The sequence below is a fragment of the Rhinatrema bivittatum genome, chromosome 6 (genome assembly GCF_901001135.1).
Source record: "Rhinatrema bivittatum chromosome 6, aRhiBiv1.1, whole genome shotgun sequence".
In the NCBI taxonomy this organism is placed as follows: domain Eukaryota; kingdom Metazoa; phylum Chordata; class Amphibia; order Gymnophiona; family Rhinatrematidae; genus Rhinatrema; species Rhinatrema bivittatum.
In genome coordinates, this window is record NC_042620.1 from 209,297,599 (window position 1) to 209,321,555 (window position 23,957).

Below are 23,957 nucleotides of genomic sequence, written 5' to 3' on the forward strand. Positions count from 1 at the left end.
CTGGAGCGTTGCTTCCAGAAAAAGAAAAATGTTAGAATTCAAGAACTCAGTTGCATTGGCCAAGAAGTTATTCTATTTTAATCAGAACCATGAACTAGGTTTTAATCCCAAAGTCTTTTTTGGGATTGCAAAAATGACCCATCTATGTCCAACAAGATGAGAGGGTTTTCCCCAGACATTATTACCTGTAATGATTTTAAAGATTATTTGAATTCTAAGGTATATTACCTGTTGGTCACCTTCCAGACAGTACCATCTTGGCACACTTATTTTTCAGATGCTCCTACAGCATTATGGTCACATTTTGGTAACTCCTATGTTCTCGAGATCATTCAGATTATTGCTAAAATGAACCCTTCTTTCTGTTCTTTATACATCTGCAGTGTGCCCACCTTGAACATTTCTAGAGATTTAATTGCTCTGGCTTTCACTAGCCTTGTGAATATATCAGTGTCTAAGGGAGTGGTTCCTGCTAGCCTAAAGCATTCTGTGATTAGGCCGCTAATAAAAAAAAACCTGGCCTAGATTCCTCTGCCCTCTCTACCTATAGGCAAATTTCATCCTTGTCATTCCTTAAGTTATTAGAAGCAGCAGTCCTTAAACAATTGTCCGAGTTTATTGAAGAACATCAGATTTTAGACCACAACCAATTTGGATTTAGGGAATCTCTCAATATGGAGATTTTATTGGTCTCTTTGTTTGATAACATTAGATGTGGTCTGGACAGTGATCATAGTTATGTTAGACATATCATCTGCTTTTGATTCCCTTGACCATGACATTCTTCTTTCTCGATTGAAAGAATATGGTAAATCTGGCCAAGTTTTGGCATGGTTCACATCCTATCTTTCTAATCATTTATGTCAAGTTATGCTTGAGGAACCAGAGCTCTTTGTAGAATGCCAATTCTACAGGTGTACCTCAGGGTTCTGCCTTTTCATCACTTCTATTTAACATCTATCTGGCACCAGTTTGCAAGATCTTAGTGAAGGATACAGAATCTTTGCAGATGATATCCAATTTTTTATCAAAATGAGTTCAACTTGTTCTGAAACAGTGAGCTCAATTGGTATTTGTCTGACAGCCATTAAGTATTGGTTGCAGCACAATAAACTCTCACTTAATGTAGATAAAACAGAGGTCTTGGTTATTCAACATTCAAACAGTCTTAATGTCCCTTCAAACATAGTGCTGGAAGATCACAAATTTCCAGTCATTCCACATTCCAAGAGTCTTGGTGTTTGGATTGATTCAAGGCTATCTTTTAATCACAGAAACATAGAATCATAGAAATGATGGCAGAAAAGGACCAAATGATCCACCCAGTCTGTCAAGCAAGTTTATGCCAGTATCCGCTGCACTGTGCAGGTTACCCCCATTCTTATCAGTTTACCAGACTGTAAATGTCAAGGCCCTCAGATGCTGTTTGAATCCAATTTCCCTTAACCGTTGCTGTGAAAGTAGAGAGCAATGTCGGAGTTGCATCAAAAGTATCAATTTTAGTGATTAAGGGTAGCAAGCACCACATCAGCTAGTTACCTCCATATTTATTTGTTCCCCAAACCGTAAAAGGGTTATGAAATGAAACTCCAGGGAGGATGACGTAGAACCAATGTCAGGAAATATTTCTTCATGGAGAGGGTGTTTGAATGCCTGGAATGTCCTTCTGGAAGAGGTGGTGAAGATGAAAGCAGTTAAGGAATTCAAAAGGGCAGGGGATAAACTCTGTGGATCCCTAAAGGCTAGAGGTTGGAAATAAAGAAAAGAGTGCATGGGGGCAACTGGGGGTAACTTGCTGGTGTGGCAGTTGCTACCCTTAACAATTAAGCCTTGGTACTGTTAATGCAACTCCATCATTGCTCTCTGCTTCAACGGCAGTGAGAAAAGGGGAAATGGATTACTGTCTGAATCCATTTCCCCTTTTCTCACTGCCGTTGAAGCAGAGAGCAATGATGGAGTTGCATTAACAGTACCAAGGCTTAATTGTTAAGGGTAGCAACTGCCACACCAGCAAGTTACCCCCAGTTGCCCCCATGCACTCTTTTCTTTATTTCCAACCTCTAGCCTTTAGGGATCCACAGAGTTTATCCCCTGCCCTTTTGAATTCCTTAACTGTTTTCATCTTCACCACCTCTTCCAGAAGGACATTCCAGGCATTCAAACACCCTCTCCATGAAGAAATATTTCCTGACATTGGTTCTACGTCATCCTCCCTGGAGTTTCATTTCATAACCCTTAGTTCTACTGATTTCTTTCCAATGGAAAAGGTTTGATGATTGAGTATCATTAAAACCTTTCAGTATCGTAAAGTTTGTATCATATCTCCCCTGCACCTCCTTTCTTCCAGGGTGACCATATTCAGATCCTTCAGCCTATTCTCATAAGTCTTCCAATGCTGACCCCTCACCATTTTGGTTGCTCTTCTTTGGACCGCCTCTTTCCTGACTTTATCTTTTTTGAGATACAGGAACCAGTATTGAATGCAGTACTCCAGATGAGGCCTCACAAAGGACCTGTACAAGGGCATTATCATCTTTTTTTCTTATTGGTTATTTCTCTCTCTATGCAGACCAGAATTCTTCTGGCTTTAGCTATGACCTTGTCACATTACTTCACCATCTTCAGATCATCAAACACTATCACACCAAGGTCCCTCTCCCAGTCTGTGCACATTAGTCTTTCACCACCCATCACATAAAGCTCTTTTGGATTGCCATATCCCCAGATGCATGACTCTGCACTTCTTGGCATTGAATCTCAGCTGCCAAATCTATGACCACTCTTTGTTTTCTTAAATCACTTTTCATTCTCTGCTCCTTCAGATGTGTCCACTCTGTTGCAGATCTTTAGTATCATCTGCTAATAGACAAACTTTACCTTTTATCCCTTCCGCAATGTCACTCAAAGATATTGAACAGGACCAGTCCCAACACCGATCCTTGCAGCACTTCGCTTAACACCGTTCTGTCTTCAGAATAGGTTCCATTCACCATCACACGTTATCTTCTATCCGTCAACCAGTTTGTAATCCATGCCATCACCTTGGTGCTCACTCCCAAGCTTCTAATTTTATTCACAAGCCTCCTATGCAGGACCATATCAAAAGCTTTGCTGAAATCCACGTAGATCACATAGAGTGCTCTTCCTTGATCCAGTTCTTTAGTCACCCAATCAAAAAAATAAATCAGATTTGTCTGACAGGACCTTCCCCTGGTGAATCCATATTGCCTTGAGTCCAGCAATCCTCCTGACTGTAAATAGTTCACAATCCTTTCCTTCAGCAGAGTCTCCATTAATTTTCCCACCATCGAGGTAAGGCTAACCAGCCTATAGTTTCCACCCTCCTCTCTGCTCCCAGTCTTTTGAAGCGGGACCACCACCTCTCTTCACCAATCAATTGGCACCACTCCCATTTCCAGGGATCTATTGAACAGGTCTTTCAGCAGACCCACCAGCACATCTCTGAGGTCCCTCAGTTTCCTGGGATGTACCTCATCCGGCCCATTGGCCTTGCCCACTTTCAGTTTTCCTAGCTCTTCCCATACATTCTCTTCTGAAAATGGAGTTTCTTCTACTCCACTCCCATCCACAGTCTTGTTATCTAGTGACAGTCCATCTCCAGGGTCTTCTTTAGTGAACACCGAATTGAAGTTTTTGTTTAATATTTTGACCATGTCTTCATCTCTCTCCACACATAGGGGCGGATTTTAAAAGGCCTGCGCGCCTATTTTGCATAGGCCGCCGGCGTGCGTAAAGCCCTGGGACGCGCGTAAGTCCCAGGGATTTCGAAAAGGGGCAGGAGGGGGCGTGTCCGGGGGCGTTCCCGAAACGACGCCGTGTTTCGGGGCGTGCCGCAGCGTTTCGGAGTCGGGCCCAGGGGCATGGCGCCGGCCCGGGGGCGTGGTCGAGGCCTCCGGACCAGCCCCCGGGACCGGAGGACGGAGCGGGGCTGCCAGCCGGCATGCGCAAAGTTATGCCTTTCAGCAGGCGTAACTTTGCCGACAAAGGTAGGGGGGGGGTTTAGATAGGGCGGGGGGGGGGGGGGGTTAGGTAGGGGCAGGGAGGGGAAGGTGGGGGGAGGGCGAAGGAAAGTTCCCTCCGAGGCCGCTTCGAAACTTATCTAAACCTTTTTTAAACCCAGCTACACTAACTGACTAACCATATCCTCTGGCAACAAATTCCAGAGCTTAATTGTGCATTCAGTGAAAAATAATTTTCTCTGATTAGTCTTAAATGTGCTACTTGCTAACTTCATGGAGTGCCCCCTAGTCCTTCTATTATCCAAAAGAGTAAATAACCAATTCACATCTACTCGTTTAAGACCTCTTATGATTTTATAGACCTCTATCATATCCCCCCTCAGCTGTCTCTTCTCCAAGCTGAACAGCCCTAACCTCTTTAACCTTTCCTCAGAGGGAAGCTGTTCCTCCCCTTTATCATCTTGGTCACCCTTCTCTGTACCTTCTCCAGTGAAACTATATTTTTTTGCGATGCGGTGACCAGAACTGTACACAGTACTCAAGGTGTGGTCTCACCATGGAGCAAAACAGAGGCATTATGACATTTTCTGTTTTATTGACAATTCCCTTCCTAATAATTCCTAACATTCTGTTTGCTTTTTTGACTGCTGAAGCACACTGAGCCAACAATTTCAATGTATTATCCACTATGATGCCTAGATCTTTTTCCTGGGTGGTAGCTCCTAACGTGGAACCTAACATTGTGTAACTACTGCATGGGTTATTTTTCTCTATATGCAACATCTTGCACTTGTCCACATTAAATTTCATCTGCCATTTGGATGCCCAATCTTCCAGTCTCGCAAGATCCTCCTGCAATTTATCACAATCCACTTTGATTTAACTACTAATTTGATAACCTCACTCATCGTATTCCTTTCCAGATCATTTATAAATATATTGAAAAGCACCGGTCCAAGTACCGAAGCACTCCATCCTTTTCCACTGAGAAAATTGACCATTTAATCCTACTCTGTTTCCTGTCTTTTAACCAGCTTGCACACATACAATCTCTCACTGGCAGGTAAAAAAATCATACATGTGACACTCAATGCAAAAGACTGGAAAGCCCCTCACTTCAAAATCTATTGCTGAGGTTTCTTCATTCTCCAATGCAGAAAAAGCATTTTGTAGGGATAACAGTGGGAAGAGTGGGTTCATCACAGGCCTTATTCTGCCAGAGCCCACTGCTATCCAATTGATCCTGGGTTTTTGAATCCTGGATGTCTGACATCTCTGTGGGAGTGGGAGTTGATGCACAGGATGCTGTAAAGTTGGGGAATGTGGGTGGCTGTCACATGTCTTGTTGTACCAGAGCCCACTGTAAACCATTTTTTCCCGGGTTTCTGAAACTTCTGTGCGAGATAGGCGAAGGATATTGGATGGTTCAAGGAAGGGGAGGTTAATTGAAATCTAGACAATTCCTCCCTTAGATGAATCATTTCCATTAAAATTGCAGAGAGCTGAAAGCATAAAGGACATCCTTTGATTCTCCAAATAATATGCCTTGGGACATAAGCACTACAACTGTTGCATTGAATGAAAGACATTTTTGTTAAATTATCACTAATTCCTTAAAATCATATAGATAAGGTAAAGTAAAATTTAGGCTATAGCAAAGAGGTTTTTTTGTTTGTAATACTTTTTATTAAAATTTTAAACACGGCTTTATTTATTTATTTATTTATTTCGAAGTTTTTTATATACCGCGGCACGTTAATAACATCACCTCGGTTCACAGTCAACAGTAAATTAGCAACAAGCTTTACAATCGAAAAGAGAATAAACTCGTGAGTACATAATAAATCAATTAAGAACAAATTTAAAGACATAGTTAAGCACTAATCAAATTAACTTAAAGATAATCATAATCTATTGAAAATAAAGATAATATAATCCCAAATAATCTATTTGGGGAAGCATATAAAATCCCAAAAGATCTATTGGAGAAGCAGTACAAGTAATGGGTATTTCAGAAAATGGAGAAGATCATTGTGAGTATGCTTGTTCAAACAGCCAAGTTTTGAGGTTCTGCTTGAATTTTTTATGGCAGGGTGCATTTACGGCTTTCATAAATGCAGCCAGTATAAATACAGCCATTATAAATTAGAACAAGAATAACAGAAGAAAAGACATGCCAGGCAGAGTTGAAACATAAAACCCCAATCCAACCTTGCAAATTTACCCTACCCACCCACTCAGGTATATCAAAGGGATATCCCACACAGGTATATCAAAGGGATAGGATGATCACCTGAAATTTTCTTTTTAGCAAAGATTTTTAATAGGTATTTGAAATAAAAATTAGAAGTATTAGTGTTAGCCAGTAAAGATTAACAGATAGAATATGAAAACCAATTTTAACAAGCAATATGACAGTTTAAGTTACTATTTATCTGAGCTGTAAGGAACTACTATGTAATGGGAGATGAAGTAATTTAAGCTAATTATCCAGGAGTCCAGGGAATACTATATAAGAAAAGTAAACTCAGGGGTGGGTGGGTAGAAAGGTAAGGAGAGAGGAAACTAAAGTGTTGAGATTACTTGCAGGAAAAAAAAAAATTTTTTCAGGTACCTTGTAGCTGCCTCTCACAGGAAGAACTGCAAACAATGGCTAATGCTGCTCCCAAATGCTTGTCTCTAGACCAATCAAATCTACAAAGAGCCCCTCCCCTTAGACATGCTGGTAAAAATTATGAATTTTTTTTTCTTTTTCAGCCCCAATACATACTTTAGGACTTTTGTTCACAAGTAAAATCCCCCCCCTCCCCCAACAAGGCACAAAATATTCCAAAAATCAGATAAGAAATATACATACGACTTCTGGTATGACATAAGCGGCATCGGGAGTCGGGGGAAAGAGCTCCTCAGCCCCTTCTCTACCATAGCTGACTTTACCTGGGCCCTTGCTTTATCGTCTCGCTTGTGCCAGAGTGTAAGACCGGGGGACAGTCCAGGGCGTTGAAACGCCGCGTTTGGTGCCGTCCTCGGTCCGGTATGAGACAGCGCAGGACCCGGACTCCCGCAGAACGCAAGCCTAACACCATCAAAATGGCAGCGACACCCGAACCCACTAAAACGCTGGCGACCGTCTCAGCGGAGGTGGTGAACCAGATCTCGGCCAGCGTTACAGCAGCCATGGATGAGCGGCTGCTGAAGATCCAGACGGCAATGGAGGACATTAAACATAATTTGCAGGGACAGTCTCATCGCCTTGATCGCGCGGAAGAGCGCCTATCTGATCACGGGGACTGGTTAGCAGAGGCCGAAAATCACATGCGAGCTTTACAGGCCCAACAGGCAACGCTGCTGAATCGCCTGGAGGATCAGGAGGACCAGAATCAGAGAAACAATGTCAAAATTATTGGGCTCCCTGAGATTTTAAAGGAAGAGGCACTGCAGGAATTCTTTGAGCAATGGCTCCCTGCTCACCTAAAGCTAGTGATTCCCAACGATCAGTTCCGTTACGAAAGAATTCACTGGGTGGGCCCTTTGAGAGATCAAGCAACCAGACTGAGGCCTGTGATGGCTAGAGTGCTGAATTGGACTCACAAAACCTTGCTCATGCGAGCCTACTAGCAACAACAATCTGTGGAATATCAGGGACAGCGAATACTCCTCTTCAACGACTTCTCCGCCAGCATGCAGCGCAGAGGAAGGAATTATCCCCGGCCTGCACTAAGCTCCATAAAAGGGGCATCCATTTTGCCTTATTGTATCTGGAAAAACTAAGGGTGCTGCATGAGAACAAGGTGCTTTTCTTCACGGATAAGGAACAGGCGGCACAGTTTTTGGCCACACTGCCTGCGGCGGCCGCACCCTGATAGCAATCAGGCTTGGGCTATCTGCAGCTGCTCTTCACTAGTCCCACGTTGGTGGGAGATGTGGGTTACTTTGTTTGATCATGCCCAACGATTAATGAAACTCCTGAGTGTTGAGACAGATGGCATGGTTTCAGTCCCTGTGTTTTTTGTCATAGTGGTGGGTACTTAGTAGCCACTGCGTGCAGTATCAGGGTTCACTCAGTGATTTCTACTGTTTAATGGTTCATCTAGTTTCAGGGATGTTACCCTTCCTGTATTGCCTTTTGCAGTGTTGCTGTAATTTCTGTTTCACTTCCTTTTTGGAGGGGATGGGACCCAATTTAGTTCTATACAAGCTACGGGGGAGGGGTCTGAGGGGGGTGTCCCAGCTACATCCATTAGTGGGTGGGGAGTGGGAATACCCTGAGCCTCAAGGAGGAAATGCAGTGGATTATGTTTTATTGGATGAGGTGTATGTGTGCATGTGTGGGGAGTTGTGATGTGGGATACAGGGGGGAGGGGAAACGGGGGGGGGGGGGGGGTTGGATAAGGAACGGGGACTCAGAAAGTGTTTTCCACAGAAGGGGGGGTCACGCAATCTATGGGATTTAATTTCCTTGGGGCTCAGGCTGGGGGCCCCCAGGTTTGTTGTGGCCAAAATAAGCTACGTGGGTTCCAAGAGTGCCCATGGATATGTTATCTACCATGTAGGTGCTTATGGATAAGGTAAAGATTACTTCCCTAAATGTTGACGGGATCCACTCGCCTATAAAGTAGGGGAAATTGCTAGCAATGTTTAAGCGCATGCGTGCCACTGTGGTTTTCCTCCAGGAGACTCATCTCTCTGATAGGGAACATGACAAGCTACGGAGGGACTGGGTTGGACAGTGTATGCACTCTTCCTTCTCATCGCGGAAGCGCGGCGTGGCTATCCTTTTTCACAAAAATGTGCCTTTTCAGGCTGATCGGATTCTCCATGACACTGAGGGCCGGTATGTCGTAGCAGCGGGAACCCTCTATGGCCAAAAGGTGGCATTTTGTAATGGGTATGCGCCCAATGTGTATTCCCACGGTTTTTTTTTTTTTACCCTTTTAGCCCGTCTCCGTGAGCTCAGTAACTACCAATTAGTAATAAGGGGAGATTTTAACACCGTGATGGATAAGGCCCTAGACTGCAAACCACCCAGGCGGGAAGGGCTGCGTGATAGACCCCGGGGGGTGCGTTTTTTGGCTCAGGAGCTTCAATTGCTAGATGTATGGCGAGTGCTCCACCCAGGAGAACAGGACTTCACCTTCTTTTCCAATCCTCATCAGGCCTACTCTAGACTGGATTACATTTTGGTTTCTGCGGTCATGTTCCCAAAAGTGGAGGGCGCCACTATCGGCACTATTTTGCTTTCCGATCATGCTCCTGTGTCACTCAGCGTGGAGATGGGTTGCTCACCACATCCCCCGTTTTCCTGGCGCATGCAGCCGGACCTACTGCATGATAAGGTATTTCATAAATATTTGACCCGCTGCTGGGAGGAGTATTTTAAATTTAATGACACGCCCGAGGTTTCGGTGGACACACTGTGGGAGGTGGGGAAGGTGGTAGCTAGAGGGCAGATTATCGCGTATGTCGCCAAGCAAAACCGCTCTAGGAACACGGAAATCTTAAGTCTTACTCAGGTTCTCAAGTCCATCAGGTGCAGCATGCCAGACATATGTCACCTCAGGCCCACCAACAGGTTACGCAGGCATGGGAGGCCCTCAACAACTTATTACATCTATGTGCATCTAAATCCCTGCGCTGCTACCAATACCAATTGTATAGATATGGTAACTGGCCCAGCAGGCTGCTAGCTAATTTGGTCCGGGGAAGAAGGCACAGGGCTACTATTACTGGTATTAAGGACAGGTTCCGGGGAGCATCAGGTGGAACACAATGCTATAGCGGCCTGGTTTTTGGAATATTATAGTTCCCTGTACTCCTCACGCCCCCAGAGTATGGACCTCACTGAAGATTTTTTCTCTGACTTCGCCTGGCCCCAAGTGAGGTCTGACCAATTTACCAGGTTAAATGCTGCCATTACAGCAGAAATGGAGAAATTTACTCCATCATCCAGGGTCTAAAACCAGGGAAAGCCGCGGGGCCGGATGGACTTGGGGCGGAATTTTACAAGATACTAAAATTCCCTATACTACTGAAATTGGCAGGGTTTTTCAATCACTTGTCGTCCGTTGGTCCATTAGCCCCTAGTATGAATCAGTCCACGATTGTAGTTATCCCGAAGCCAGGGAAAGACCCCCTAGAGGTGGCGTCCTATCGGCCAATCTCTCTTATCAATGTGGACGTGAAAATTTTCGCAGCTGTTATGGCGGTGAGATTGAATATGATCTTGCCTGGACTTATCCACCCGGATCAGACGGGTAAAGGGACGACAGGGGTCCGCCATGTCCAACGCCTTATCATGGCCCTGAGTTACCCATCCCTTTCTGATGCTTTGATCTTAAGTCTAAATGCTGAAAAAGCGTTCGACTCAGTGTCCTGGGATTACATGTTTTGGGCTTTGCAGAGGTATGGGTTCCGGGGGAGGGTTCTGCAGTGGCTGACGGCCCTATACAGTAATCCCAGTGCCTGCGTATTGCTCAATGGTGTTCTAACAGAGTCCTTTCCCTTGCGGTGTGGGGTTCGGCAGGGGTGCCCTCTATCTCCCCTTTTGTTTATTTTGGCGATTGAGCCACTGGTGACCTGCTTGCGCCACGACACTGCTTTTGTGGGCCTGAGCACTGGGGGCCATTCACTGAAGGTCGCCCTGTTTGCAGACAACATCTTGTTATTTGTGGGGAAACTACATGTCAGGGTCCCCACTATCGTTCATTACTTTAAACAATTTCAGGATATTGCAGGCCTAACGATTAATTATTCCAAATCTGAGGCTTTAGCCCTAGACCCCAGTCTTCCCCAGACCTGGGATGGAGTTTTCCCTTTTACATGGGTCCAGGAGAAACTGAAATACTTGGGGGTGTGGCTGCCTAGGGACTTACGTGGTTTATATGCACTGAATATACGGGAGACTTTGGCCTCCCTTGAATTGCAGTTGACATCCTGGCGACAGCTCCTCTTATCAATGTTTGATAGGTGTGCCCTGATCAAAATGACCATTGTGACTAAATTGCTCTACAAGCTACAGATGCTGCCTTGTTGGTTGCAGGTCACTGATTTGAGGAAATTGAAACGGGTCTTGACGAAATTTATTTGGGCGGGGTGGCGAGCGCGTATACCTTATGCCACCTTGGAATGCTCTAGGGACCAGGGTGGCTTGAGTTTGCCGGATTTCCGGCTATACAAGATGCATTCCAAATGGAAACTTACTGGATAATAGAGCATTTATCATAGTTCAATTAACTGAAAAAAAAGCAAAAATGTAATAGAAGCCTGGGTATATTTGGAAAGACAACTACAGAATTGTATTTTAAAGCAGAAATATATTTCCTATCATGTATTTACAAAATTTGTTAGAAGACAGTTATAAGCAAAGTTTATTTTTAAAAACTGTTAGATTTTGTTAATATAACTTACCTCATGATTTAAATTACTTGTGTCATTTTCAACTATTCTTGTTGTATCTGGACTATTTTCAGCAATACTTTGTTTTGAATCAAAATATCTTTGCTGTTTATATCTTCTTCCAAGACCGCGGGGACCTAGGGAGAAAAAAAAGAAGGCCTGAATTTTTTTTTAAGGATCTGACTAACTTTCCCTTAGCCCAATTAGAACAATCCAGAACCCTGTTTACAGCCATTTATGAGAGAGGGGGCATTCTGAGGCCTCCATATGCATCACCATCCCTTCTCCCCGCTTCCCCAATTCAAGCGTTTTATTCTCCATCCATAGATTGAGGCTTCCTCCAAACCCCAGTATACTTGCAACTCTGAATTCAATACTAACAGATCCTACTGGATTCATGAGCAATCCTCCACACGGCTGCACACAGTTGTGAGGATTGACCAAGCAAAAACCGCTAGACCGGAGCAATTAAACACTGAGTCCAGCCTTTTCTCTTGCAAACTTGAAATTGTATTAATATAACAACAAATAATATCAAAGTAGACTGCCTTAGCACAGGGCAGTGTACATCCCATACCTTCATACAGCCTCTCAGAGAGGGTCAGGAGCTCCTTGCTCCTTGAAACGGGGCCTCCCTATCTCAGCTGGACTTCACTCTTATTTCCCTCTGGCTGGTCATGCCCTCTGAGCTCCTCCTGTCCTGCACGGACACGCCCATACAGCAGTCTCCCTTTTGGGGATTTAAGGTGGACCAGGTATCTAGCCTGGTACTGCACAGGTTTATAGGGGACACTAGGAGCATTCTCTCACATACCCTTCCCCTCAGCTTAGACCAAGCATCCTTACTTGCTCTGGATTATAACAAGTGAAGTGCTTCATATCGTCAGTGCCCCCTCACTGGCCCTCTTGCCCCCTAGATTTGGGCCAGGGGTTCTAGGTCATGCTCAGCCCCTCCTACTAGGGTTACCCTAGACAGCATTACCACCACCACCCAGTGTGCCATTCACACAGTATGTACCCCCACTTTTTTTTTTTTTTTTACTGAGTCCTTTGCTGGCTCTGGGTTCAAATTCCACAACGGAGATTCTTGGACTAGCTCGAGGTTACGAAGTGCTGTCTTCTCTGTTCCCAGCTGTGAGTGCTTCCTGGTATCTGGTGTTTCCTTTGTAGAGTCACTCTTTGGCTCTTCCTCTGGATTCTCCGCAGCACCTCCCTTTGGTCTCTCCGCATTTTCCTCCTTTGTGATCTCTGCAGTGCCTCCCTCTGGGCTCTCTGTGGTTTCCTCTTCTGTGGTCTCTGCAGCGTCTCCCTCTGGGCTGTCCATGGTTTCCTCCTTTGTGTTCACCACAGTGCCTCTTGCTGGAGTCTTCACCACACCTCTCTCTGGGGTCTCAGTGGCAGCAGCTCCATCTGGCTTCCTTTCCATGTCTGTGCTAGGACAATCGGTGCTACATCCTGCAGGTCGCTTTATGCTGCCTCCTTCTGGACACTCTGGGTTGCTGTTTCTTGGTATGGCTACAAAGCTCTACCAAGTTCTTGCAGGATCTAGCCCTTGGCCCTCCTTCTGCTCTGTTGCCTTCTTCTTTGTGGGCTCATGCCCCTCCAGGTCTGTTTTAGCATTCTCAGGCTTGTTGCTTCCAAGGCTCCCTGGAGTGGAGTCCCACTGAATGGTTGAGCTGCAATCAAGTACCTCCCTCAGTTGCTGGATTCACACCGGGCCCTCTACAATGGCTCTCTTAATTTAATTGCCAGTGCTTCTCACTACCATGAGGTAACACAAGTTCCTTGCTAAAATAGTGTTAATAGCAGCACAGCGGCTGGGCACTCAAGGCAGAGGCCATGGACGTTGGAAGGCAGCGTTCCCGCCTCTTTCCGGGCGTCCATGCTCGGAGGCCCCGACCTTGGACATCCGGCTGGGCGCTCAAGGCGGCGGCCATCAATGTTGGAAGGCAGCGGGTCCTCCCCTCCAATCATGGATGCCTGGAAAGAAGCGGGAACATCCATGAACGGAAGCCACGACCTTGGACGTCCGGCCGGGCGCTCAAGGCAGCGGCCATGGATGTTTGGAAGGCAGCCGGGCCTCCAATCATGGGTGTCCATGCTTGGAGGCCCCGACCTTCACAGACACCTGAACGTCCTTGCACGTCCTTAAGTGCCCGGACGTGGAAGGTTGGGGGTGGCCTCCGATCAAGGACGTCCAGATGCTCAGGGCAGCGGCCATGGTGTCCATGCAGGGTCTGTAGAAAAGAACCATCCACTTACCTGCTGGAATGACATTTGAAATGACATTTGAAATGACAGGTATGGCGCCAGCGCACCTGGGATACTGTATAGGTGCTGTATACCGCTCTATACAGTAAAATGGATTGCGAACGCCTACTGCTTCATAGGTGCGCTTTTGACGCTCCTTTGCCGCCTCTTGGATTTGCGTCTAATTTGAATACTGAATCGAGCAGCTTGCGAACTAAAATATGTGCGCGGCAAACGCACGGGCGCCCGGCTCTGCTGCACTTTTTTTTACACGTCGGTACTGGATCGGCCTGTTTGTCGTTCCAGTCGCTGCCTCCATTCGTCTATAAGGGCCAGCCTTAATGCTTGCAGACCACCCTACAGTCATGTTTCCAAACTGCTGTATTTTGGTGATGCTCTCTCCTTTTTCCCTCTCTCCTCAGAGCCTGAGTTTATTAGGGCCAGGCCTTGTGTATACACAGTGATCTCTTCAGTCAGTAGGACTACACCCTGTTTCAGCCCTGTGCACAACTGTGGGCTTTTTTTTTTTTCTCTTTTCTGCTAGAACTTTTTTTTCAAAGCAGAAAAAAAGTAAAACAAAAAACCTGTCTCACTGGCTTTTACTATACTTTTGTTGCTGTGCTGACTGTGGACAGGGCTTGCCCCTTTAGTCCAATACAAAAACCTAACCCTTGTTTCTCTACCCAGGCCCCTCAGACCTCTGACCTTTTCAAAGACAATTTCACTCTTCTCTTTTTGTTTTCTCTGTGCTCTGCAGCCCTAGCAGTGCTGCTTGGTTTAAGTGTTCTCTGTGAGCCACACCCTTTTGCCTTCAGCTGCTTCTGGTAGGCACCAGAGCAAACATTTCTTTCTTCCAAACAAACTTTACTCTTCTCTGTGCTCTGGTGCACAATACAGTAGTACTTGCCTTCAAACTTCTGGCAGGCTATGCATACACAATTTTTTTTCCTTCCTTCTGGAGGCTTTGGGCTTTTCTCTATACAAGGTTTAGAGGGAAAAAAAATCCTACTTCTGACACCATATATGAGAACTGGCTGAGCAAAATCCTCTGGGCTGGAGCAGTTAAACACTCTGACTCCAGTTTTTTTTATCTTGCAAACTTAAACTTTTATTAATATAACAACAAACAATATCAAAGTAGACTGCCTTAGCTCAGGTCAGTGTACATTCCTACCTTTATACAGTTCTCAGAGAGGGTCAGGAGCTCCTTGCTTCTTGAAATGGGGTATCCCTATCCCAGCTGGGCTTTCACTCTTATTTCCCTCTAGCTCAAGGGTGGGCAAGTCCGGTCCTCGAGGGCTGCAAACCAGTCGGGTTTTCAGGATACCCCTAATGAATATGCATGAAATAGATTTGCATACAACTGAGGCAGTGTGTATGCAGGTCTCTCTCATGCATATTGATTAAGGATATCCTGAAAACTCGACTGGTTTGCGGCCCTCAAGGACCGGAATTGCCCACCCCTGCTCTAGCTGGTCATGACCTCTGAGCTCCTCTTGTCCTGTAGGATCCTGGCCACAGAACACTCTCCCTTTTGGGGACTTAAGGGGGACCAGGCATCTAGTCTGGACCTGCAGAGGTTAATAGAGGAAACTCGGGGCACTCTCTCACAACAGTATATGGCATTTTGAAGTAGTAAATCAGGAATGACCAACTCTGGTTCTTGAGAGCTACAAAACAGGCCGGGTTTTCAGGATATCCACAATGAATATACACAAGGTAGATTTGCATACACTGCCTCCCTCATATGCAAATCTCTCTCATGCTTATTCATTGTGGATATTCCAAAAACATTGTGGATATTCTGAAAACCTAGCCTGTTTATGCTTCTCAAGGACCAAAAGTTGGCCAACCCTGCAGTAAATCATCTTAGTCAATCCTTTTTCCAAGTTGTTCCTTGGTCTTTATATTCAAGTCGAAAAGAAACCAGAAAGAAAAAAAAAGACTTTTTCATAAACTGCACATGCACTGAAAAGTATATAGCGATACTTAGTGGTGCTGTACAGAAGACAGGGCAATCTTAGTAGAAAAAAAATATTGTGGATTGCTGCTTTAGCTTCAATAAGAAGAAAACTGATGAAATCTCCATTTCCGGTGTTAGTGTGATGTATACACACTCACACAGGAAATCTCCATTGTACTACTGGTACAATGCAGATTTTTGTATTTTGCTTCAGAGCTTTATGCTCACCTATCATTATATGAAGATTAATAACTGCAGCTGAACTCATAACTGAGGATACTACTAAACCAGAGTGAAATAGGCCACATTCACAAGCATATCATACTGTGCAGCATGTGGATATGCAAAATAACCAGCTATTTCAGATAACCAAGCTAAATTTCCCACAAATTACGTAAAGTGATGCAAACCAACATTTAAGGTTTTGATTTAACGTACAATTCTAAATTAAAGACGCTGACACACAAGAACAGTCAAAACATAAAATCCTTCAGGGTCAAGCTAACAGGCAGGGAAGTGCAGTGCCCAAGCTCTGACTGTGGCCTTTCTTCACCAAGTCTTTTCGTGGACTAGTTCTCCCTATTCTAGCTTTTAAAGAAAATGTTCTCCAGTTCTCTCTGGCTACAGCAGACTCTCCTAACAGATGCACAGCTACCTCGTAGTGCCGAGTCTTTACTTAATCCATCAACCAACCAAATTAATGGCTCTAGAAGAAGCAAGAAAGGCTAACAGAAAATAGCAACTTTTCCTGCTTCTACAATAACAGCTGGAGATCAGCTGCAATCAAGTTGACCCCTAAGCATAAAATCATTTGCTCACTATTACTTCTCTTTAAAGCTGCAGTTAAAACTTAGGCTCTCGTAGATTGTTGGGGGAAGTCCTTCCAAAACTCATCGAAAGATGCAGAAGGGGAGGGGTAGACCCCTCTATCATCAGCAGCTACTGGGAGGGAAAAGTTCCTCCTTCATCCCCACAGAAATCATTGGGGGCAGGGGGATTAGTCCTTCCTCTCCCCCAAAAAATCATCAGATGATGTGTGGAGGGAGAGGAATACCTCTTTTCCCCCAGAAATCATCAGATGTGCCAGGCTCCTGACCAGATCTTCCCCTCCCCATTTGGCATTCAATGTTGTGTCTCCCCTCGCCTGTGGCCCTGCCATTGCTATCTTCTTCAGCCAGGTCCTACTGCAAGAAGATGAGTTAAAATCACCATGGGTCTGTCAGCTGGTGCCTGCACTCAAGAAGCCTATGGCGCTCCGTCCCCCAGTCAAACATGGGCTTCCTGTTACCAGGGAAACCATTGCGAGAGGTGGGGCACCACAGGGCCTGTGAGCATAGGTGCTAGCTCACAGATCTCACGTTGAATTTAGCTCAATTTCCTGCTGCAGACTTAGGATAAGAAGAAAGTATCGTAAGGCTTGGGATGACAGCAGCAACACTGGCAACACTCTGGCACCTTTGGAAATTTTGCAGCAGAGGCAGTTGCCTATGCCTAAATCCAGGCCAGGCTCTCTTTATATAGCAGCCAGAAGAAGAGCTGGAAATTTTTATAAAATTGCTTTTTTTGTTCTTTTCTCTACATTGCTATTGGTTTCAGCATTAATCTTTTTCTAGTGAAGAGCATGACCTTACCTAGGAAAACAATGCACACACACATTATCAAAAAAAAGTTCTAAATAAAATAAACTGATGCAGATATGACCATAAAGTGATGCACTTTCAGTAGGGTTCCAAGTTGGTACTCTATTTATCCACTTTTTATCCTGCACAAGTCCAGCTGATATTCGAATATAAGTTACCTATGTGTCTGAATATTAGCTTGTTATGCAGCTAAACAATGGTGTAAAGTACATGCTTTCATATATACATACTGTATGTTTTTTTCTCCTCCAACCAAATTACACCTGGGAACTGCTCTTTTTCCTACAGCTAGGAATATATGTATTGTGAAACTGATTGACAATCTTCTGCATAAGTTGACTATGCCTTTAGAAACCGCCTTCAAAATGATATAAAAAGTGAGTATCTTTCTGATTTCTATAAAATTAAAACTGAACAGTAAAGATGAAACAAACTGACCTAAAAGATGAAACTGCAATAATACTCAGTATTATATTACTAGTGGAAAAGCTGGTCAAATCTCATAGCGTAAAAGGTGCAGTTGCGTGGGAGGGATGTTGGTAGGGTGTCTAAATGTGGGAATTGTGGGATGGGGGACTAGGTGTGAGTGGATCAGGGTGTGGGTTCTCTATGTGTGCATGAATGGGTGGGGTGTGTCTTTCAGTGAGTGGGTGGGGAGTGTGAGTAGATTGGGTATGTGTTTGAGCTCCATAAGTGCGTGTGCATAAATGAGTGAGGGAATAGGTGGGGGAGGGGGGTGACAGGATCGAATAGGGGGAGGGGGGTTTGAGGGTGAGGGGTGAGGGAAGTGTGGAGTGTGCATGGTCCAGTCTATCCTCCTTTCACTGACCACCAGTGACAGTCTCTGTTTTCCCCTTTCCTTCTCAATATCCCCTTCAAGTCTTGCCTAACCTTCCCCTGCTTCCCTAGTCTTTGCCATGGCCAACTTGTCCAATAGTAGATACTCCTCCAGGCTAGCAGAAATTGAACTTCCCTGACAGCTGCACTGCAGAGGTTCCCTGCATTCCCTCCGTTGGAGCCATGGGGTTTCGGTTTCCTGCCTGCCATGTCAAACGGTGTCATTTGTGCTGCATTCTGTTTGGCAAGTGAGACCTGGCCTCCCTGCTAGCTGTGCCACACAGGTTCCTAGACATTGCCTTCTTGCCATTAGGTGGGACCTAGGCTGCCTTCCTGCCATGCAGCTCAGTGTCTCTGCCACTGCCATCAGTTCGGGTCTGGTCTGCACATCACACATGAGTACAACAGACACCAAGCACACAAACCACTGCCTTTTATTAATGGTGGGATATTAAAACCTGATTGGGATAGGTCTTGCTATGTGGAAGACCTGGGTTTGTTTTCCATACCTTATTCCTGTTCCTAGACTGGATGGGGCTTGGGACACTGCAGTATGGGAGGTAAGGAGGGAGTCTCCCACCCATTGCTGAACAGTGCCACCTCCTGGTTGACTTGCATCCTGGTGCACCAGGTTCTAGAAGGCACCATAATCTGAGGCTCTCAGCCAGAGGACTGTCACTGCGTTAGTTGAGCTACAGTAGGAGGGGAGCACAGGGCAAGACCTCTGGGAGTTGCAAATGAAGGCTTATGGTGCTGTAGTCCATTTAGGGCAAGTTCCCATTGAGCTCAAAGCCCAAAGATGCAGGAGGAAACTACTGGGCAAAAAACACCCTAAGAAGAGCAAACAAAGCAAATATTTACCTTGTTGATTTTGCAGCACCCCAGTAAGAAATTCAGTTTTCTGGTTTACGTTTCTGGCTTTGAACTGTTGCCTCGTTTTGTTTAATGTAGGATGTTTGTTTGTTTGCCTATTCCAGCGAAGCTTTATGATGTCATCTAGATTGGAAAACATAAGTAATTTGCCATGGTAAAATTTGCAGTTTCCTGACAGTATTCTGCACTTTCAAATTTTTAATGCCAAAATAAACACTTGTGTAAGACGTTTAAAATGTATGTGTTGTAAGACAAAACCTTTATACTAAACCACTATCATAATTTTTTTTTTTTTGAAAGATGCACACATTTGATTTCACCAGGTTAAAATGCATCTCTCCCTAAGCCTGATCCTCTTTCCCTTAAAAGGTAAGAGAAGCCATGCAATCTATTGTTTGACCAAAATTGCATTTGTATTTTAATTGTTTTTCTTTAACTAGTCCCTTCACTCATTGTGATTCCTGTCATTGGATTTGTTTAATGGATATTCCATGGGAGAAAAAAGTTGATGAAAAAACAGAGATGGCTAAGCAGTGCTTGGGAGAAAATTTTCATGGAGATTTTACAATTGTTAAGGATGTCAAAATCTATGGCCTTTTACTCAGTGTAACCATTAAAACAAACTGATCCCTAATACCACACTTACCACACTTTAACCTTAATATTTGAGTAGGTATAATTAGTGGAGCTAACAAAAAGGACAAATACCGTAGGTTATGATTAAATAAATTATACGCGTCTGAAATTTATCTAACTGGAATCCAATCTGGGGCATAGAAATATTTCTAGAACAGCCATGATGGAAATGTTTTCCATCATTTTTTTTATTCTGCAAAATTCTGAACTAAGTATCCACTTGAATAGCTGGAGATATTCCTCCCATGATATTTTTGAAAGAGGAAATGGCAAATACTCCACAGTTCGCAAAAACATATTAAATCCAGCAAGCTAATTTCACTAATATATCTAACCCTGCCTGTATGCAAAAATACAAGTACAGTCTATGCCAGAGATTGGGCAGAGTCAAAAACAGGGTACTGCAAAAACAAGAGAGAACTGGAATCAAATACATGAAAATATACATTCTCATACAGCCTCTCCAGCATGGCAGGAATATCAACAAAGTGGTGACTAGATCTTTTACAATACCATGTTGGAGAAGCTGTAATATAGAAAAGAGACAGACACAAACAGGTTTTGAAGTTGCTCCAGAATAACCATCTTTTTGAGAGGAAGTAATATGAGAGAGGAGTTGAATTTTGAATAAATGCATAGATAAGACTTACACAGTGTGTCTAGTTGAAGTAGCAAATGAAGATCATTAATCAGAATTCGAAAGTTACAGCCAGCGCCGCAAACAAATGTTTAAAGACTAATGGGTGAATTTTAAAAGTGTTGCTCGCGTTAAAAGGCTCATATACATGAGTATCTGGGCCGCGCATTAGCAATGCATATTTTAAAAGCCGCAAATTACGCAAGTATATGTGTGTGTATGAGTAAAAAAAAAAATAGATGTGGAGTTGGGGGTGTGTCAGAGGCATTCTGGAGCGGGACACAAATTTACATGCGTAAATCTAAATTTTAAAATCGCTAGCCACAGCATGTGGCGGGCTGTTAGCCGTGCAAGGTTATTTCTGCTCTTGATGAGGTATAAGTCTGCATAAATATCTGTTTAGGCCTAAAACGACTGGTCGAGGGGACTGGAACAACTGAGGGAAGTATAGGCTGAAGAACCATAAGGGTATGAATAACCTTGAAATGAACAGGGAAAACTGGTGGACTAATTGGTAAAACTGGGAATGTCCTTCTTGTGAGCATGTTTTAAAATCCACTTACCTATGCATGTTAAAGCCAATAAAGTATTAAGAGCCCCGGAGTCAGGGAAACCCACTTGCATAGTGGCATGGGACTGCAAGGCATGACTCAGGACAAGACAATGATTAACCTTCTCCTCACTGTCCTTAACCAGGTGCTTAATGCAGCCAAAACGGAACTCCTTCTTATCTCTCCAGAAGACGTTGACCACCACCAACAGTCGCATGCTAACATGCAAATCACACAAGCAAGAGACCTGGGAGTTATAATCGATAGACATCTGAGTTTAAAGAAGTTCATAAACCACACTACCAAGGATTGCTTCTATAAACTACAGGTGCTGAAAAGACTCAAGCCTCTACTATACCACCACCACTTCAGATCTGTTCTCCAGGCTATTTTGTTCTCTAAGGTAGATTATTGTAACTCTATCCTTCTAGGTCTCCCAACATCTACCATAAAACCCCTTCAGATGCTCCAAAATGCAATGGCGAGAATCCTAACGAACACCAAGAGGAGAGATCACATTACGCCTATCCTCAAGGATCTGCATTGGCTCCCAGTTAACTTCAGAATCCTTCACAAATCTCTCACTATTATTCACAAAAGCATCCACCACCAGGTCCCCCTTGACCTGCAATTTCCGCTCAAACTTCACATTTCGGCTAGACCCATTAGGGAAGCGTATAAGGGATCTCTACCGCTCCTCCAAACAAAGTGGTGCACCGATCAACCATCAGAGAACGGACCTTCTCGACAGCGGGTCCTTCCATCTGGAATGCCGGACCTCAGGCAGGAATCTTGTCTTCTGACTTTAAAAAAAAAACTTAAGACATGGTTGTTTGGACAAGCCTTCCCCTAAATTAAGTGCCATAGCCTAGCCTTGCCATAGATCAGACGTAGGCCTCTCAAGTACCTACCACATCTATAATTGTAATTAGTCTATTGAATACTTTCCCCTCTGCATTTCCATCTTCCCAGTTGCATTCCCTGTTTTAATGTAACTTTTTGCTCCTTCTGGTTATGGTTCACCTTTTATTGTTGTTGTTAATGTCTCTGTTCCCTGTAAACCGATTTGATTTGATTTGTATCACGAAAGTCGGTATAGAAAAGCTTTAAATAAATACATAAATAAATAAATAGACTAGAGTCAGCCTTCTGCCTAGTCAGCCCCCTCCCCCTGCAGGTTGAGCCCTTGGGTTCTGAGGGCCATTACATCTCTGTGGTAGCAGTAGCTCATAGTGGTGAATCCACACAGACAAATGCTTGGACAAGGCTGGCCGGAGATAAGGCTTGGATGAAGGCAGGAAGGACAAAGGAGACAGGCTTGGCAGACAAGCCAGTTTGATACTGGACAGGACTTGGAACTAGACAAGACAAGGGTGAGACAAGACAAGAACAGGACTCTGGTACAAGAAAGATTGGTTACTGGAACAGACAGGACAAGACTAACAAGGCAGACTAGGGCAGGACTTAGACAAGGGAAACATCAAACAAAGAACACAGAAGCCCAAAGGTAGCAAGGCTTAGAACAGGCAGAGGAGACCCAAAAACCTCAAGGCAAGATACAAGAGAGAATAAGCCAGAGATCTCAAGACAGGGAAAAAGGCAAGATAGGCCTGAGGGCCTCAAGGCAAGGCAGAAGGCCTGTAGGCCACAGGGCAAGAACAAAGGTCAGGTCATGGAGCCAGAGGTGACACCATAAGAAGATATGGTTACTATGGCAAAATGGATGTGGCAAGGGCAGTGAGGAGAAACTTGACAAGACTAGTGATGAGGCTCACTGAGGGCCTCTGCTGGGGAGGCTTCATGAAGGTAGGATAATACTGCATAACAGATGGAATCCTAACAAAGTCCTAACGTAGATAAGCAAATTAAGGCCTGGATTCACTATTCTATTACAGAATGGTGAATCCAGCGAAAATGGGGGGCGGGCCTGCGAAAGCCGGCAGCCATCGCAGCACCGCGGTGTTATCGCTGTCGGCTTTCGCACCCAATAGCGCCACCGTGAAAGGTGGCGCTATTGGGTGCGCTACTGGCGACAATAACGTGGCTTACCTTATCACCGCCAGCGAAGACATCGTGGAATCTGCCCCTCGCTGCCCCTCACTGCCCCAACTCCTCCCCTCGCCACCCCGACTCTGCCCCTAGCAAGCTATCGCAGGCAATAAGCTTTACAAAATGACCCCCTAAGTTTGCTCAAGTAACCATTTAAAGTTAGGAGCACACATATGTGCAGCTGGCATATTTTAAATCATACGTGTGCAATTGCACACACAATTTAAAATTCCTACGTATGGGCACCCGTGTGCTTATTTTAAAGATCCCATCTAAAGGGGTAATTTTGTAACAGCCTGCATACATTTTAAATCACATACATATATAAGTTACTTCAATTTACAAAGGAAAAGTCTGTGCATATTTTCCCTTTGCAAATTATCCCGCTAAAAGTATTCTTGTACATTTATACCTGCTAATTTGTGCAAAGATATTTTTTCTGGAAAAATATATGCATATTCACCTACTTTAGAAAATGCAAAAGCTTATGCACAAGAACAAACTCCCCCCCCCCCCCCCCCCCCCGTTCTGCCTTAACTGCTTATGCACACAAGGTGGACTATTTTATAACACTAGACATAGGCTGAAATCCAGGACCTTATGTAGGTCCTAGACCAAAGTCTTGGTGTTCTACATTTGCCTAGGCCTAAGCAAGGCTGAAGCTTCAACCTGGCCTAGGCATTGGGAGCCTGGTACCAGCATCAGGCCTGGGTCCAGATTGAGTCCCAGGCATTGGGACCCAGTCTCCAGCCCATGCCCTGGCATTGGGCCTGGGTGCGGACGAACAAAGGCCTAGGCATCTGGACTGGGCCAGGATTCATTAAGTGGGGTGGAAGGGAAACTTCCTGAGTCTGTGCCTTTGCTCAGTTCTTGGCCTAGACTCTGGCATCAGGCCAGGGTTTAGGCTAAGACCCTGGAGTTGTGCCTGGGCGTATGCCTCAGCCCCTTTATCGGGCTGCAGCCTATGCTTAAGTGAGGCCCAGGCCTTGGGTCGAGGCATCAGAGTCACACTCAGGCACAGCCCTGAGCCCCTGCTTTTGGTCTATTCCTATTCTCTAGGCAAGGCCCCAGCTTTGGGACTAGGCCTAGGCCCAACTGGCAACTTATTATTTTTAATCAGTTTTCAAAACGAAACAAAATTCCGAA

General features: G+C 44.7%; 1 protein-coding gene across 3 annotated transcripts in view; it reads right to left on the reverse strand.

Moving 5' to 3' along the window:
• The window catches only part of LOC115093971 (UAP56-interacting factor-like), a 69,421-nt gene that overhangs the window by 26,601 nt on the left and 18,863 nt on the right, over positions 1–23,957 (reverse strand). For 2 of the 3 annotated variants that reach the window (XM_029606510.1, XM_029606509.1), the window contains exons 2-3: positions 18,927–19,061; positions 11,388–11,512 (exon numbers count right to left, since the gene is read on the reverse strand). In XM_029606510.1, the coding sequence (XP_029462370.1) occupies positions 11,388–11,512; positions 18,927–19,061 (260 nt within the window). The remainder of the gene's footprint in view (positions 1–11,387; positions 11,513–18,926; positions 19,062–23,957) is intronic. The other variant, XM_029606511.1, reaches the window with a different exon arrangement.